The sequence below is a fragment of the Rhamphochromis sp. 'chilingali' genome, assembly GCF_963969265.1.
Source record: "Rhamphochromis sp. 'chilingali' genome assembly, chromosome: 2".
Taxonomy (NCBI): domain Eukaryota; kingdom Metazoa; phylum Chordata; class Actinopteri; order Cichliformes; family Cichlidae; genus Rhamphochromis; species Rhamphochromis sp. 'chilingali'.
The window spans coordinates 13359177-13377129 of NC_137930.1; the positions used below are offsets into that span (position 1 = coordinate 13359177).

The 17953-nt window shown below is 40.5% G+C and overlaps 1 protein-coding gene and 1 long non-coding RNA gene across 4 annotated transcripts; both read right to left on the reverse strand.

Moving 5' to 3' along the window:
- Positions 1 to 15: 15 nt before the first annotated feature.
- Positions 16 to 1012, reverse strand: LOC308391606. The gene is made up of 2 exons (XR_013970664.1): positions 870 to 1012; positions 16 to 405 (listed from the first exon to the last, which is right to left on the reverse strand). It is a non-coding gene; the product is annotated as an uncharacterized lncRNA (long non-coding RNA).
- An 813-nt stretch (positions 1013 to 1825) lies between these two features.
- lin54 (lin-54 DREAM MuvB core complex component) lies at positions 1826 to 17157 on the reverse strand. 3 transcript variants are annotated; one of them, XM_080874458.1, is made up of 14 exons: positions 17037 to 17157; positions 14328 to 15100; positions 12597 to 12708; positions 12324 to 12454; positions 9362 to 9517; positions 7287 to 7479; positions 7118 to 7191; positions 6836 to 7033; positions 5819 to 5910; positions 5568 to 5639; positions 4178 to 4280; positions 3949 to 4086; positions 3649 to 3851; positions 1826 to 2804 (listed from the first exon to the last, which is right to left on the reverse strand). In XM_080874458.1, exons 2-14 carry the CDS (start codon positions 15069 to 15071, stop codon positions 2603 to 2605), a joined length of 2418 nt encoding a protein of 805 aa, XP_080730584.1. In that variant the 5' UTR covers positions 15072 to 15100; positions 17037 to 17157; the 3' UTR covers positions 1826 to 2602. The 3 variants fall into 3 exon arrangements, with proteins under 3 accessions (XP_080730584.1, XP_080730586.1, XP_080730585.1); XM_080874460.1 differs by lacking the exon at positions 17037 to 17157 and adding an exon at positions 15807 to 17026; XM_080874459.1 differs by lacking the exon at positions 17037 to 17157 and adding an exon at positions 15607 to 15800.
- Positions 17158 to 17953: the final 796 nt, after the last annotated feature.

Below are 17953 nucleotides of genomic sequence, written 5' to 3' on the forward strand. Positions count from 1 at the left end.
GTCACAAAACAAAACTTTCTTGACAAGTTGATTTTATTTGACAACAAATTTAAAGTAACATGAAGGCAAAGCAGTCAGGTCATTATGCATCTATATCAATACATCACCTGAACTCGGGGAAACATTTCAGCAGTTGAACCCTGTAAAAACAATCGGAGTAATAAAATAAACTGTTAAATTTAACAGTAGAGGTGCACTTTAGTTAAGAAAATATAAGATAACACCCTCATTTGAAAGCGTGTGTATAATCTTCCCCAGACATATGAATGGGTCAGATGGGTAGTGATTGGTATAATCATTGGGAATGATATTTATTTCACAATATGTTGTTGGGCATGAAGACATACATACATGCAAGTCACATCCACACGTGGCTCACTTCAAGGGAACTTTTCTGCAGCTAACCTGTGAAAACAAAATCAATTAGTTTCTATATAAACCAGCACACGAATCAGAACATAAGTTGCCTGCAAAATACGATTATCGTACAGTTGTATTTTGCAAAAAAAAAAAATTGAATTACAATTATGGGATGTGCGCCGATTTTTTTTTTACGCGTTTAGTCTAATTTCAGAAAATGTTGGCTTATTTTGCTGGCGGCGACTCTTGATCAACATTTTACTTTTTCACCAAACCAGCAAAGTTTGCAACCTAGTCTCTCTCCACACGTGCAGAGGGGTTAGTTGGGCTAACGTTCAATGGCACACCTCGTTTCAAATCACGTTCAGAAGTGAGCTAACTCCCCAAACCGTCTACACATTTAACCTAGAGGAATGGTGTAGCTAATGCAATTTAAGGTACATATAACAATTCGCATTTCAGAAACTAATTTTCTCTGAGAGCCTTATTTTCCCAGCCATGATACTGACCGCCAACACCAACACTCATGGTTCTCCTTCGGCTTCTTTTTCTTCTTTGCGTGTCTTCTTCTTGCTGTTCTTCTTCTTCGACGGTCAAACAACGAAGTGGTGGATTGCCACCACCAATGACTGTCGCCACCAAGTGGTACAGAAAATCAACATAAAGAGATACAACTTGATAACCCCCGTTGCTTTATATTTGTAATAGACCCAGTTAAAATCTACTCAACCTTCTTTCTTTCTGCCTCACACATCCGACACGTTGCACTGTTTTATCTCAGTAATCGCACCTGCATGTACCATGTCTACCTAATAATAAGACTTTTAGCTTTAATTCAGTGACTTGTAAAACAATTTTCTGCTAACTTTTTAGGAATTACAAATATTTCTATGCAAAGTTGCCTATTTTTATATGTTCAAAGGTTATTGGACAAATTGACATCATTAGTTGCATGAAGATCTTTTGCAGTCAACAACTGCCTGAAGTCTAGAAGTAATTGACATTTCTTCTTTTCTTTTTCTTAAAAAACACAGCACACAGTAACGTCTCTCTGCCTTCCCCTTTTTCTTCAGTAACCTGTATGATCAGACGACTGACCTATCCTTTGAAGGACAGCCCATTTCTTTGCAAAGAAATTATCCATTTACACTGTGAAACTCCATCCGGTCAGCTCTTCCAGCCCTTGTTCACAAGTCTCAGCTTTATAGCTTAGGCCAGACTAAAACTGAGACAGAGGGTCTAAAGGTACACAGGTGTGGACAGGGCTGGAAAACACTAACACTCAGGCTATCGTGTCCAGATATCTGAAAGAACACTAAACAAGTCACGTGGGTGTAATTGGTCTTTAATGTACAGTAAGCATGTAACTAAGAAAACAAAACAGCACCAGGAAAAATGTGAACCTCTGTCAGTGTAACCAAGTTACAACTATTCTGTACTGTGTGTGTGTGTGTGTGTGTGTGTGTGTGTGTGTGTGTGTGTGTGTGTGTGTGTGTGTGTGTGCGCGCGCGCGTGTGTGTATTCATCTTACATTTGGATTTAGGATAAAACCAAAGATTGCATCTACTTATTTCTCATTAAAACAATTTAGCCTAGCCTTGGTTAATAATTAACATGTTGTAGCATTTGAAGCCACACAATATTAGCGCTGACAATGATTACAAATACCTGTGAAAATAAATATCAAAAGATACATATTCTTTTTTTGTCTACTGAAAGCACAAATATACGGATTACATAAAATTACAGGCATTTTTTTAAACCTCAAAACAAACCTAAAAAACCCCAGAGTGAAATGGAAGAGCAAATGTGAAGGAAACATTTGATAGAGGTTTGGAAGGGAAATTTGGGGGGGGGGGGGGAAGAAAAAAAAAAGAAAATCAAGTGAAAGAACATTTGTATTCCTGTTCAGTCATTTGTGTACATCACACTCAGGTGGACAAGTATGGTAACGTCTTCAAAGTCAGTCCATTTCTCCTTCTGTTAGCATAGGTGAACAGTGCAAACAACTGCTCCATGTTTTTTATTATTCCAGCTGGCCTCAGCTTGGCTAAGGCAGGGGGGTGGGGGTGGGATCTGCCTGCCTTCAGTTCATTGTTCTGCCTTTTGATGAAGGAGACAACCTGTTTCCCTGCAGGCCAGAAACCCTGGGGTCTAGGACAGAGTGCAAAAAGTAATCCATTCTCTTAGCCTCCACAGCTGGTAGGAGGGTTAAGGGTGGAGAGCCTTTACAGGCCTCGGCCTAGCAGTTGATGGAGGCACAGTCTGATTTGGCTTTCCCTGCCGAGCTGATTATCCTCATGAGGCAGTGTCCAAACTCCTCCAGAATCATCCTCTCTGCCTCAACTTGAGGCTGGTGAGTCTGTTCTGCTTTTTTGGCCTGCTCCAGCAGACACTCGCATGTTGCTTCAAGCACTTCCTTTGTTACAAACGTATACGGGAGCCTGGGGGAAAAGCAAAATAAAAGTCTGAGTATTGACAACAAAGCCATCATTATCTGGTCTCAGCAGTAGTAAGCAGATGGATCGTGGAGACTCCATGTCAATCAGACACAAGTGAGTTTTAATGACCCCCTCCATAGCTTCATATAGATGTGCTGACAACTCCTGCAGCTTGTACAGGAAACACACACATTTTGCACCGTTTCTGAAAGCGCGTACGTCTCTACTTAAAGTTTTAAAGTTTAGGTAGTTTAGGTCAAATTTGATGTTGCATTGCAGATGACAGAGATTCTGAGTGTCTTCTTCTATACAGCTTATTAATTTAACACTGGTATTGGTTTGGTGCCCAGGGTGCATGCCTAGACATTAGTTGGTCCTTGCAAGAAAAGAAGACTTCCTTACAATGTATCTGGGATGTAGCCATTATTGTTGAAATAAAATAAAAGATAAGTGCTTTATTCACTCATCTCTCCTGAGTATCAGGATCCAGATTCACCCAAACCTCCCTCTTCCTGGACACCTCTTTCAGGGTGACATAAAGGCCTTCTTAAGCCATCAAAAGATGCAACTCCAGTCCCTCCCAAATGACTGAGCTCCTCACCCTCTCTCTAAAGGAGTGTCCAGCCACCCTTCACTGGAAGATCATTTCTAATTCTTGCGGTACTGTGTCCGCATCACTGCAGATGCTGTATCAATCTGTCAGTCAATCTCCTGCAGCCCTTACTTGTGCAACACTTTAGCTAAAGCTAAAGATTCTACAAAAGTACATATCATATGCTTACTGTAAAAGAAGCTCTTTGCAGATTTGATTTTATGTTGAAAAATGTGTGAACTGTGTTTCAGGTACCTGCCACTTCCACTTGAAATCACAGGCGTCGTCCGCATGAGCAAATCTGAGATCTGTGAGGATAGTTTGGTCTTGGCTGCCGTTTGCTGCTGAACTCTCACTTCTGCTGCATCTGCCAAATGCATTAGCGTCTTCCTCTCCGGGCTCTCCTCAAAGTTTTTGCAGCCGATGCATTTACAAATGGACGAACACATGATCTTCGCCTGTGAAGAGAAACAAAAATGAAGGAAATAAATGCCAATAAGAGACGAATGAATGGAGGTGACGCCATCTGTAAAAAAAGAAAACTGGAGAGCTTACCTCGTAGCACTCGCAGTAGTTCTTCAGGCAGCCTGAGCGTTTGCAGTTGCAGCCCTTGCTGTGTCGACGGTCCGACTCTCCCTCCTTGCCTTTACCAATTTTAGGTTTAAAGGCCTCTGGGTTTCGGTCCAGACAAGTCTGTGAAAACATGTTTGTGCAGCAATTTATGAGTCAAACAGGATGCAGTTCAGCCCAAAAACAGAATTCAGAAAGTGGACTTCTGCCTCACCTTTATAGCTTTGAGACGTTCAGTTTCATGTTCCAGGTTATTGAAGCAGTTATTGCAGTTACAGTTATTGCAGAACTCTCCATTTGCAAAACAGTCACAGTAGCTATAGGAAGGCAAACAAAAAAACCCACCATTTAATAAAACCATGTCAACTGTAATTTGATTCAGCAACATTAAGTCTCTCAGTGCTTCCTAAACTCTGATAAAAAGGAAAAATGGTTTCCACCGCAAAATAATACTGTATTAGGATTTTTTTTAAACTAGCCATTACCAGCTAAGCAGGTCAGCTAATTGGAAGTTTGTTTGTTAAATCTCTTGCTGCTCCAGTCTGCATGCCAAAGTATCCTTAGGCAAGATACTGAACCCCAAGTTATGCTCCAAGTGTTAATAAGAAACACATCAGAGAGCACTTAGGTGTAGAAAGAAGTGCTTGTGTGAAAGGGTGAATTAGGCATGTTGTATAAAGCACTTATAAAAACCATAAATACCAGTCCATTTATCATTTACCATGGCGATTTCATAGCAAAGTTGTTCTTTGACCTCCTGGAAATAAAGGTCATGAATTTAGAGTTTTACCCAGGCATTTGTATGAGATTAATATGACTGCAAGCTGCTAGATTAGTGCAAACATAATAATACTGATTACTGTTATCTATATTATTAACAATGATTATTCCTTAAAGTAAACATAATAAAGTCACTGAACTGAGATTTTATTGAACTTTAAATACAATGAGGGTTAAAAACACCATGGGGTGTTTATGACCATAAATCTCATTTTGCAAGGGCACACGTGATTCCCTGCCAGCCTTTGGCCTCCACTGTAAGACGGCTGTGGGTGCAGGTAAGGACACAGCTAGCCGCAAGTGGCAGTGGGCTTGTGAGCCTCAGGAGACCTACACAGCAGCTGGAAGCAGACAAGAGAGAGCCAACGCAGAAAGCCAACTGTCACAAATACTGAAAGCATACCAGGTTAGAGAACCTGAGCAATCTGGAGACAAAGGCAGCTGCAGGCAACTGATAATCCTTCTACAGGTTCATTAATAAAAACCCAGCCCTACTTTGACCAACAAATCAAATTAAGCTCAAGTCCACTGAACTTTTGTCTTAATGTTTTTTAAGAAAGAGACTTGTCCCTCTGCCAGATGAGCAAAAAAATATTTACAATATTAAAAATATGCATCAATATTTATGGAGCGTAAACAGGAACTTGGTTTCTTCTTTCTGACTCAGAGACAAAAAGCTAAAATATAATGTCACAGATGACTTTACAAAATATTCAGCTGAAATTACAAACATATAGTTTGTATACAAACATGTATTAATTATTGAGCTACACCTGGACAGATTTATCCAATGGATAAACATTATCAGTGACCGTTACACTTACAGTTTGAGGCACTGTGACTTGGTACAGTTACATGGTTTTCTTGGTCTTGAGGTTGTTTCTGCTGCTGACAAACTGAACCAATGAACATTAATTAGATTAAACTATAGACAGTCACGAGAACAAATGAAGAAAATCACTTTAATATTTTGGTAAACATCTTTTTAAATAGAACAGATATCATTTAGTTTGTCTTTCAATGCAATATATATAAAAACAAAAGTCATAGTAAGATGGCTTCTACCATTTCTTACCCATTAAGAGGCAATCTGGCCTGAGTCTGGATACCAGTGGATGCAGAAAAACTAGAGCTGCTGGCAAGTGTCACAAATGGTGGCTGCTGGATCTATGAGAAAAGCAGAAACACGATATTGAAACTCACTCAGGAAAAGGAAATCAATCTTTTAAAAACAAAAAACAAAAAAACAAAACCCAAAACAAAACAAAAAAACCCTTCAAACCAGGGCGTACAATGGATGAAGGTACATGGGATTCTATATTGTCGAACAATGGATTATACATTAGGGAAGCCAGGGGGAAATTTATTCAATACAAAATTCTTAACAGATACTATTATACTCCTTCAAGGCTGTATAGAATGGGGATTGGTAGAGATGACTTGTGTTGGAAATGCCAACAAGCCAAAGGTACTCTGATACATGTACTCTGGGAATGCCCGCTGGTTTTTCCAGTTTGGAACACTGTACTGAATTATTTGCAGGGGTGGACACTTTGTAACCTACCCAGATCACCTAAATTATGTTTACTAGGAGACAAAGGAGAGGTGCTGCAATTAAATAAACACCAGTTTAGAGTGTTAAGTACTGCATTGGTAACATGTACCCGTGTCATTTTGGAACACTGGAAGGACTCCCATACTCCAACGCTTAAAATGTGGAAAGACAGAATGATTGGGAATGTTGCATGCGAAAAGATGCTGGGAAAAATACATCATGTGACGGAAGCTGCGCTGGAACAGTGGGACAATTTTTGCACCTACATGTCTACCTGACTTGGACATTTGAGCTTAATACAACATATGTTAAAACCTCACTTGTTTTGTTTTGTTGTGGGGGGTTTTTGTTTTTATTTATTTATTTTAAAAAAAAATTGTTTGTTTGTTTTTGTTTGTTTGCTTCTTTCTTTTGGTTGCTGCATCTCTGTATTTGCTGTTATAAAATGCAAAATCTAATAAATACTTGAATTATAAAAAACAAAAAAATAAAAAAAAACCCGTCAAACCAAAAAGCACACAAAGATAATTCGCTAACCTGTGTGACATATTGTGCTGGCACAACCGCGTAACCCACATTCCCTCCTCCTGGAGCTGGTGTCAGGACGGTGCCTGGAGGGAGGTTGGTGAAGTTGGGCTGGATTTGGGGTAGTGGAGTCGCAGGCATGATCAAACGTTGCTGAGTCTGAGTGGTGGTTACTACTTGTGGTCCTGATGTTAAGGGCTTAGGTGCCACCTACGGGGAATAAAAACCATGAATGCAGCTCAAGGGACATTTCAGAGAAAGTTCTCTTTGAATGAACTTGGATACCCAGGTTACCTGTTTCATGGTCTGTGCTGGGACAACTGGGACAGACATCCTGACCGCTGCTGTACTGACCACCATAGGTTTAGCTGTGGGATAAGCACCATCACGAGTTGGTACAGCGCAATTACTAAGTGCTGCCTGTATTTGTTAGCAGAGGAAACAAAACAAGTTCATAGGTCACCTGTCTGTATAGAGCTGGTACTGGGACCACTGGGCTGTCCTGTGCTGCTCGCTGTCGTTGCTGTGACGAGGCGAACGTAGTGGAACCTGCTGCCAGGCACCTGGATCTGCTGCACGTTGGGCTGGGTGGCCAGGGGTATGATTGTTTTAAACTGGGAACCTCCCACTCCTCCAACAGCCACAGGTTTAATGTTCTGAAAACATTCACATCAAACGGAGAAACAGACTGAAGCCAGTAATAGAAGAGAAAATTTAAAAACAAAACAAAACAAACAACAACAACAACAAAACCTAAAGAACCTCATCCTGAAAACAGTTTGTTAAGAGCTGCCCGTTTTACTGGCAATACAATCTTCAAAGTGCACTTCAGTTTCTTTTTTGCAGGCCAGGATTAAGCTCCCCAAATGCTGATCTATTGTTATACATGTAAAATGCATAAAAACAATCTTATATCATAGTTGGGGCAGGTGGTCACATGAAAACATTTAATTGTTTTGAGTATTAATTATCTTTCTATCTGCTTGGAAACAATCTTACACAACCATTTTATTTCTGGCAAAAATGTATATTGCTATGGAGGTAAAATTTACATGCGAAGTAAGTCATCATCATTGGTGCCCCACATAGTGCACTGAGATAAACATGACACGGTCTGTCCTGCCTTTTCTGCATCAGATGGCCATGGCTTTAGCAATGCAGAAAGTTGAACAAAAACAACTGCACAACTTATTGTTTTATATACAAAGAAGAAAATTCAGTTTCTCTAGAAATTGCAGTGGGAAAAACCGGACTCCAATGTACAGGCGCTCGCCCTCGGGCACCCTCCTCAGTTTCACTCATAGGGGTTTTTGAATTGCCCGTTGTCTGGTCCCTCACCCAGGACCAATTTGCCTTGGGAGATCCTGCCAGGGGGCGAAAGACCACCCAATAACATAGCTGCTGGGATCCCTGGGCCACGCGAATCCTCTACCACACCGGTTCCCAACCCCCGGGCCTCGGACAGGTACCGGTCCGTGAGTCGTTTGGTACCGGGCCGCGAGAGTTGAGGCTCAGGTGTGAAATGTATGGTTTTCAGGGTTTTTAATCAGTTTTCAGCGTTATTTTGTTATCGTTTTTATCGTTAACTCGGTTTTCCTGGGTCTTTTCACATGTGTTATGAATAAATCTTTTTTTCGGTACCGGTACTAGTTCTATTTTGTTGTATTTATCCGCGACACCTTAAAGGCCGGTCAGTGAAAATATTGTCGGGCATAAACCGGTCCGTGGCGCAAAAAAGGTTGGGGACCGCTGCTCTACCACGATAAGGTGGAGATTCACAGATGGAACTTTATTACCAGAAAAAGTGAAATATTTCCATAATGGTACAAATTTGAGAGAAAATTTTTTTTTTTTTAAATCAAAGCATGCAGTGCACAACTGAGCCAGTCATTTTGAGTAATGAGCAGTCTGTTTACTACAAACTGTGTCAGACTATAAACAACAATCCCACCAACTGCAGATGTATCAATCTGATATTTGGAACGGATTTCCTCCATTTTGACCCAAAAAGGTTGGATCGGATATAAGTGATTAAATCTATTCACTTCCTTTCTGTGTTCACTACACAGCAGCAATTATTATTTCAAGAGCTAACATAGCACAGAAGAAGCCATTTCACTCTATTTTTATCTTTCCACAGCTTTTAACTGCATGTTTGCTCCATGTTTGTTTTCATTCATCAGTGTAATGCTTATTTGGAAGTTTGGGAGGTTTTGTTCTGTTTTTGTAAAACTGCACTTGCAGTAACAGTGAGTTGTCTCCGTCTTCACCTGCTTCCTGTCAGCTCAATCCTAAATGCGGCCTGTTTGTGTGTAGCAGTAAAATGAGGTGCACTCAAGAGCAAGAAAGAAGAGAGGAGGAAAATAGCATGACTGCACATCACAGCAGTATGCTGCAACTCCTTGACTCTCATACGGAGCTGAAATGACACTTATGCACAAACAAGGTGAATACGTTTTTTTTTTTTTTTTAATTCCTTTTCTCCCCTCAGATCAAATGGTATCAACTACAACTGACTGTTCTGTGCTTTCATGTTACCTGCGTTGTTGATTGGCTAGTGGCCACCTTGACTGGAGATACAGATGTTGACTGCTGGACTGTCAGGATCTGCTGGCCAAGTGCTACATTCACAGGCAGTGCTACAGACTTCTGAGAAGCACCGGAGGTCGGGGAAGCCACAGACACCACAGTCACCTGGCAGGAACAGACAAGCGGCATGAGCTGTGAAAATTTCACCTGATTAAACAAAGACCCGAGTTGGATGGCAATATAGCTGCCATTACGTATGGTAACAGGAATGTCACATAAACCAACATTCTATAACAAGTCAATTGCAAACACTATGTATACATATTCATTAATTAGTAGGAGTGAAAGAAATATCTAATATAATTAGTGCTGTCAGTGTTAATCTCATGAATCGCTCTGTGCGTGGGGCTACACAGCATCAACGCGTGAGCACGGTTAGCTCGTTAACGCCGTCCAGCCCCACGCACAGGGCGATTCGCGATAACTCGTCATTTTAACGAGATTAACACTGACAGCACTAAATATAATATAATATAATACAATATAAACTCCTGTCTGCAAATACGATGATGATTACTAGTGCCAGAGGCTGATGTTTATGTACTGTGACACATCAATCCGTTGTGGGCTGTCTAAATATTCAAAGAGTGTGAATACATCTACTGCATTTTTAATAACTACATTTCCAAAAAACAAAGACAATCAAATTGTTATTTTAAACAACAGTATCGGCCCAACCACCAACGCTACCTCTCAGCTTCCTAGCAGACACACCTATGGGATCAATTTCAAAATTCTACGTAATTTTATTCTCCAGTTTACGCAGTCACAAGATTTTCATAAAACTTCACCTTTGACCTTAAGGTCAAAGTCACTGAGATTTGAACTCTTCTGAGATTTTTAGTACATACACCTATAGTATTAACTTGAAGTGTCTACGTTATCCCATTCACAAATGTAGGTGTCCATGCCACCCCCCTGCCCAGTAGGGTGACGATAATACCCCAGGGCTCTAGACTAACTTTTCGCCATGGTTGCATTGGTGCGCCTGTGCATCAGCACAAAAGTTAGGTTCACAAAAACTGGGCGCACGTGACATCATTACTGTATGTGGAGTTGACGTTCAAGCCATTTTTCTTGTGAAGAATTATTTCGGACTTCAACTTAGAGAATGGAAATTCTTCTTTGCAATATTGTAGGCACTGTTAAACTTAATCATCATTTGGCCTCCTCTGATGACCTGTTTGCTGCTGCCTGCCGCTGAAAGGCAGTGGAGAGAGGGGACACTTGGGCAGTGCATTTATATTGTGTCATATAATGTGTTTTCTAGATACACTGTGCTTTTTCAGCGTTTCAATTCGAAATGTATTTGCACCAGTCACAAATGCAGTATTGCCGGGCATGGTCTTTCTACACGCACGACAGTAAATGCAGTGCATAATGTTGGCAGCTTTACTGTATCTTAGCCAGGAAAACTGGTCAAGCCACTCTCTTCGAAATGTATGCACTTTCCCCCTTTTACTTTCAGTGTGCTCTGGCTCAGAGGTCGATGCTGTCTCTGGACCAGTGTTAGACGTAACCTGAGAGGTTGTCAGAGCACTGGCTATGAATTTCAACAGATCAGGCCTTAACTTAACAAAAAAGTTATCTTTTTATCTTTTCTCATTACCCACAGCTACATCCACTATCAGGCCTAGGCTACGCACCTCTCTCTCTCTCTCTCCCCCCCCCCCTCTCTCTCTCTCTCTCTCTCTCTCTCTCTCTCTCTCTCTCTCTCTCTCTCTCCACTTTCAAACGTAGGCCTACAGGAATATCTGGACCACGGCCAATCAGAGAGGTCCCGCCTCTAACTGAGTATCTCTCTCTCTAATTGGTTTAGACCACGATATGGGCATAACATGTCTGTTGTTGACCACACGAAGGCTTTCAGAGTTGCAAAGACTCCCCCCCCCTATGATTTTTTTTAAGTTGCACCATTGAGAAATTAGGTCACATGTGCAACCAAATTGGATGGAGGCCACTGACAGGCAGTTACTCTGCCTCTGTGCTCTCTGCCTGGCATCATGAAGCCCGACTGCCATAGAATACCAGAATTGGCAGGTCCAGCACTGGCATCCTGTGCTTTTCACAGGTGAGAACACCCTGAGCTCATGTGACAGATGTGAAAGGGTCTGGAGAAGCCATGGAGAACATTGTGCTGCCAATAACATCATTCAGCATAGTTTGGTAGTGGCCCAGTGATGGTCTGAGAAGGAATGGAGGGACGCACAAACCTCTACAGGCTAGGCATCACACCCTGAGTGTGACTACATACTGGGAGAAAATCCCCAGACCCACTGTCAGACAATACCCTGATACCATTAACTAGACCCCATCCTCGCCTGAAATCAACAGAGCATCTCTGGGACATCACGTTTCTGTCCATCCGATGTTGCCTCCTTTCCAGGAGCTCAGTGATGCACTGGTTCACATCTAAGATGATATCAACCAGTATACCATCTATCGTCTCATTATGGTTAATTCCTCAATGTTGTCAGTCATGAATGCAAGCATGTAGGGGCCCATACAAAATACTCTCTACCTGGTCTGACAGTGGGTCTTCAGCATGATTTTTTTTCCAGTTAAGATCTGATGTGTTTTCAAAGTGTTATTAAATGTTTTAATATTTTGAAAAGTGTTTTACACTAAGGTCTTTGGTTCTCAATTGAACTGAGGGTAAACAGATAAGCCCTTAAAGAAGAATGGCTAGCAAACATCCTTCTCTGATCAAAGTACCATTATTATATCATTGTGATTCCAAACATTTTTGAGTAAACATTGCAGGGGGTTTCGAGGTGATTTATTACACTCGTGCTTTACCTGCAGTAACAGGTTGTAATTATGTGACAATTAAACTATAGACTTATTAGTTTTAGTCTCTAGCCACTTGATCATATTCAGTTAAAGTAAATATAGAAAAATATAATATCACCTTGCTGGGAGTCTTGAGAGGGGAAATGGCAATCTTTTTGCCAGGGATACTTTGTAAATTAGTGTTGTGGGGCTCAGAGAGAGTAATGGTCCTCGGGGGCATCACTGGTGAACTCTGGGTCAGAACCCGTCCTATGAACAGACAGTGCAAGGTTTAATGACAAAGCTAATTACAACATAATTAGAAAACAAACAGCAATAAACTATGTGGTTTGATAATTATTTAAAAACTGAAACAACAAAATAGTCTCAAAAAGTTATTACTTAGACTTACCTGTGATCACAGGAGGCATTGATGTCTGGGCACTTATACCTTTGCTGTTAACAGTTTTTGTGATGATAAACTTGATCGGTGCAGCTGAGGATGCTGGTGTCTTCTTGGCAATCTGAAAAGACAATTAGCCAGAAATGTTTAAACGTATTCATTCAATATCCAAACATTGCCTCTTTCTGCAGATGACGACTACTGACGTGTCCTAGCTTGGTCAGTTCTGTTGCATTTTCATTTACTGATACTGATGTTGATACCTGAGCTCTAGTTGTACAACTTAATTGATACTGGATTTATGAGGGTGATAACTGAATTTATATTCGTAGGGAAAAAGGTCATCAGTGATATTGTAAGATTACATACTGAGCTGGTCAATGTGCAGTATTAAGACAATTCTTTGTCAGTGCTCTGATATAGCAACTGTGAAATTATGACACTTTTTTTTTTCCCAATGTACACACAATGTCAGCACTTCTGCAACATGACTTTATGCAGCCAGACAGGCCAGCTGAGGTATTCATTTCACAGCAACATCGGTGGCTTTTTAAAAAAAAAAAACATATTTAAATCTGAATATCTTACTGGGGGTAAATTATTGCAATCATTCTCCTACATGTAGGATAAAAAGAGGATATACATTTCCTTCTCTTCTGAACTATGATTTTAGACAAAAATATTATTTTTATGCTTGTTAAGATGATCTGACTTCAGTTCTTAAATAAATAGCGCACTAATAATGTTCATCTAAACCCTGAGTGTGAGTGTGCTTGTTTCCCTACAAATTTTTTAATTATTTAAGAGGATAAAAACTCCCAAACAAACATGCCCGAGTGTATATGCTTGCTCTACCCCTTATACACAGAGTGAAACAGTCACTCGTAACAATTTTTAATCCAAATATGAGAACTGCTCATTTAAACAACGTCCAGACAGGCGAAGAACAGTTGAATGGGGAGATTTACCAATTTGTTTGTAACCTGTAATGTAAACCTGTTACGTCTGTACTTTATGAGTCAGACAACTCCCACCCCCTGCCAAGAGGTTTTAACCAGATCCTAACAAAAAATACCCTGAAATTACAAATCTAAACACCAAGGAATCTTTACATTCCACATTCAAACTACATGGATGAACCTCTTAATCTTCACCAAAGTGGTTCTCTCTCTATGCTCCTTTTTTTTTTTTATCTTCTCTTCCCTTCATCTCCCAACCAGTCAAAGCCCATATTAGGCTTTCCATGAGCCTGGTTCTACCAGCAGGTTCTTTCTATTCAGAAAAAGACTTTCTACTTTACCATTGTCATGTGCTAAGTGATCATCATGTCATCAGGATTCTCTCACTAATGCTGTAGAAGCCTTTAACTTGCAATAGAAAGTCCCTTGAGGTGACTGGAATTGTATAAATAACATTTAATTGAGCTCTGCGCGTTATAGTTCCACACTAGATTCCTAGTGGTTCTAGTGGTTACTGAGACACAGTCCCACTCCATCTTCTCTGAAACACCAAACTGTACTTAGTCAGTACACTGTTGTTAGCTTACATTTACTGGCAGCCTAGATCAAGGTCAAAGCAGATCTTATCTAATAACTTGAAAAACTTTGTACACAGTATGTTCAATTAATATTGAGGCAATCATTTACAGTAGTAATTATGTTTAATTTAACAGTAACATGTGGAACATGACAAGCAATATTTTTGTAAAAATTTATTAATAATACAAAAGGTTATTGTTACCTGGACAGTCTTCAGCTGCTGGGTCTGTAATGTGGTCACCTGGTTGCCCACCACTGGCTTCAGGTCTGACCTCCCACCTATAGTCACCACTTTAAACTGCGGCGCTTGAGACTTGGTGTCTCCGGCAGTCTGTGAAATGCCAGGCTTGCTGCCTGTGTGGGGTAACTGAAGCACTATAGGCTGCCCCGATTTTCCTATAGCTGTAACCAAAAGTTTCTGTCCATCCTGCTTGATGACCTGGGGTGGATTACCTGCAGACTTTGCTGCTTCTGAGGCTTGAGAAGCCACCTTATTGAGAATAATCTGGCGATTTGCAGGAGAGATTGTAAATGGAGTTGTGAGCTTCTGTAATCCACTTGTAGTCACACTAGTTCCAGTAACACTGTCTGTGGTTTTGGTTGTGGTTGTCGAAGTAGCCAAGGCTGGTTTGATGGTAAGAAGAGGAGACGATGTGCTGGAATTTGAGACAGGAGGCGGACTTCTGGGGCTGGCACTAAGCATGGAGTCTGTGGCCGTGGAGGTGGTCATAGCCTTAGTGGGTTCGGTTAAAACGGCATCTGAACAGAGGCTCACGTTCTCTGAAGCCACGGGTGTATCAGTTTCCATTGGGACCGATGCATCATCACTGGGCTCTGAGTGGACTGCAGTGGTGCCAGGTTGAGAGTGAGGAACATCCTCTATATCCTCAGTATCCATGATCTCATCTGGGAGGAGGCTGTTGAGCTCTGGTGACACTACATCCATGCTTGCAAACTCTCAGCTTTCTGTTAATCCTGAAAAACCAATACAATTTAATTGTCATTGCAAAATACATCACAAACACTAGTAAGCCACTACATTAACACCACTGTCAGTTTAACTTATAATACAGGCACACATGTTCAAACTCCAGCAGGTCAAATCTGTTTTTCTGGCTATTATATTAGGCAGGAGGGTTTTCTGTTGTATTTGATCACTTTTATATTATTTGAAAGACCTAGAAGCTTACATTTACTGCACTAGATACACCATGAACAGGGAGAGACAGACAAAGATAATACAATTTTAAAATTCTGAGGATATACATTCATCGTTTTAGAGAGCTGTTGCATTTAATTGCAGTCAGTGTTTGCAATTCATTAAAAAAATGTATTCCTCTACTCATTTATACAATATACATAACTGGATTATAATACAGACAGACAGCTAAAAGCTGTGCTGAGAATATAGAGCAAGATAGTTCAAGCTAGCGAGCTAGCCATGTAGGTGCAGTAGAAGTGCCAGATTGTCATAACTTTACCTGTAAATGACTTCAGTAATTACGTGAGATGTAATAAATAAGGAGGTGGGAATGAGTAACGTTTGACTTGTGCTGATTTTGACTGAAGCAGACAGCTGATGCTAGGCCGCAACGATCATCTCTGCCGTATCTTTGTCCTGCTGCACTCTACTCAACATTAAGCCACCGAAACGCACATATGAACCCTACCCACTCCATACCACATTCACACGCAGAGCTGACTGAGCTGAATCTCTTCACGTCCCCAGGTGAAAGCCATCAAAAGAAAACTGTGCTGAGTTGCACTCGTTTATTTTAAAAATGCCCAGAAGTGGTCCTGACTGGGGCAAAGAGCGAGAAAAAAAAAGCGACAAGCTGTTTTGCTGGCTGCGTTACTATTTCAGGCCGGGGTTGGATTTCGAAAGATCCGCCATTTTTACCTCGTCATCAGCTTAGTTAGCTGCCCGGCTAACGCTAAGCTATGCTGAGGGGAAGCGTTTATAAATATTGGTAACAAGCAGAGACACTTACACTGACAGTTCACTGCAAAACAAGCATAACTAAACAATCAAGATAAGACTTGATGTTAACAGGGTGCTGCTAGCGAATAAAAAAAAACAACCCACAAATAACAACAACAAAACTCTGCAGACTCTGACAACGTAAACAATGCTTGCTTTCAATAATTTCTCCTGTCACTTGACATAGGAGGAAATACATCATTTTAATTCCACAATGCAATTATTGCGATTGCTATTATAGATCTCCTTAACAGCATTTACAGTCTGTGTTTTAGGGCTGGAGTTAGCGTGGCCTAACCAGTTCAAAGTGATGTTTTAGTTTAACCTCAAGAAAGTCATATTTTGACTGAGTTATAGTACCAGAAAAGCGTAAATTCCAAGAATGTTACGGGGTCAACAGCTAAAGTAATATGAAACCAACAAACAGCAAATGCAACTGCTGACTTATGCCTTCTAATATTTTACATACATATAAAAATATCTATGATCCTTTAGACGTTTCGCCAGTATGTCAAAACAACTCGATGTGCAGCTAACTTAGCTTTTACTTTTCATTTGCCGTTGCAGTAAGTAAACTTAGCGGCCGGCTCACATGATATTTACACCATGTTATTAAAGTCCCAGTTTTGTGCACGAGAAACTTTCCTTCAGCGCTGAAAATACTCTGCCAAACCAAATCCTGGGAATATTATGCTGCTTTTTCACCAGAGTGTATCCTTAAATATCGTTATCATCAAAGACAGCAACAGCAGTCTCATCTAGACAGCCCAGCGGGCAGAACAACTGTACTAGCAAACTTGCAGAGCTTGCTAACCCGAGCTAGCTAGCACAACATTATATCTCAACATTGAATACATTCTTTAATGTGAGTCTTTATGTTGAATATGGTGTGTTAAATCCTAGAAAGGGCCATTGCATAGTCATGCTTACCCCAATTTTTTAAGCTAAGCAGCGTTTCCAGATAAAAGGGAGGAAAGGAAAAGACGATTGTTCAAAATACCGCGCCGAGCGCCATTCCTCCCTGACATTTCACAGGCCGGCCACGCCCTCCATGCGATACGAAACACTGACGTAACACTTAAAGCTACAGCACAATTGCATTATCAAAGTTATGACTGTTTCTACAAAACTATTTAATGCTTTTTTTTCTTCTTCTTCTTTTTTTACAAAATATTTTTTTGAAAATAAAAACTATTATTAGTTAATAAAAAAACAAACAACACAGTCAGCCTTGGAGCTCGTGTGCTGGATATTTACCGAAATCTGACAGAGCACTACCCAGTAGCCTCACTAAGTGCCCAGTCTCACGTACCACTGTCAGGTAGTCAATAAATAATAAGATGGTGGACATGTTTACTTACATGTCCTGTAGTTTCTCTTACTATAAGAGTGGTAAAACACATGAAATGCACTTCAGAAAAACAGACAAGATAGACTTCAACCTGCAGTTTTTACTGCCAAGATGGGAGTAAAATGTCTTCACCAGGGAGAGTACTGCATGATTCAATCCCAGATTTGAGCTGCTTGCATACTACAGAGTGTCAAGAGATGTTTTCGCCTAAGGTCTTAGGTAGGCCAGCGTAGTCTCTCCAGTACATTCATCATAAGGGACATGAGGTCAAATTGATAGTCATTGAGCTCTTAAGGTGCTAACTTTTTCTTGTACAAAAGTCGATACATCAGACATTTCTTTATGTATTTTGCATATACTTATATACTTTTTGACTGATGTTGAATATAGATATTTAGTTTTTACTGATACCACTTGTATATAACTTGGCCTCTGGTGTTGTATCTATTTTATTACTATTACTATTATTCAACATTATTTAGTTAGGCTATATATT

What these genes read in the sequence shown, in the direction of transcription:
- lin54 (XM_080874458.1), bottom strand. Translation starts at nt 15,071, where the DNA reads ATGGATGTAGTGTCACCAGAGCTCAACAGCCTCCTCCCAGATGAGATC. An exon ending in CTCTCAAGACTCCCAGCAAG is followed by an intron (nt 9,518 to 12,323) that starts GTGATATTATAT and finishes TGTTCCTGCCAG; the next exon opens with GTGACTGTGGTGTCTGTGGC. An exon ending in GCCAGATTGCCTCTTAATGG is followed by an intron (nt 5,640 to 5,818) that starts GTAAGAAATGGT and finishes TCATTGGTTCAG; the next exon opens with TTTGTCAGCAGCAGAAACAA.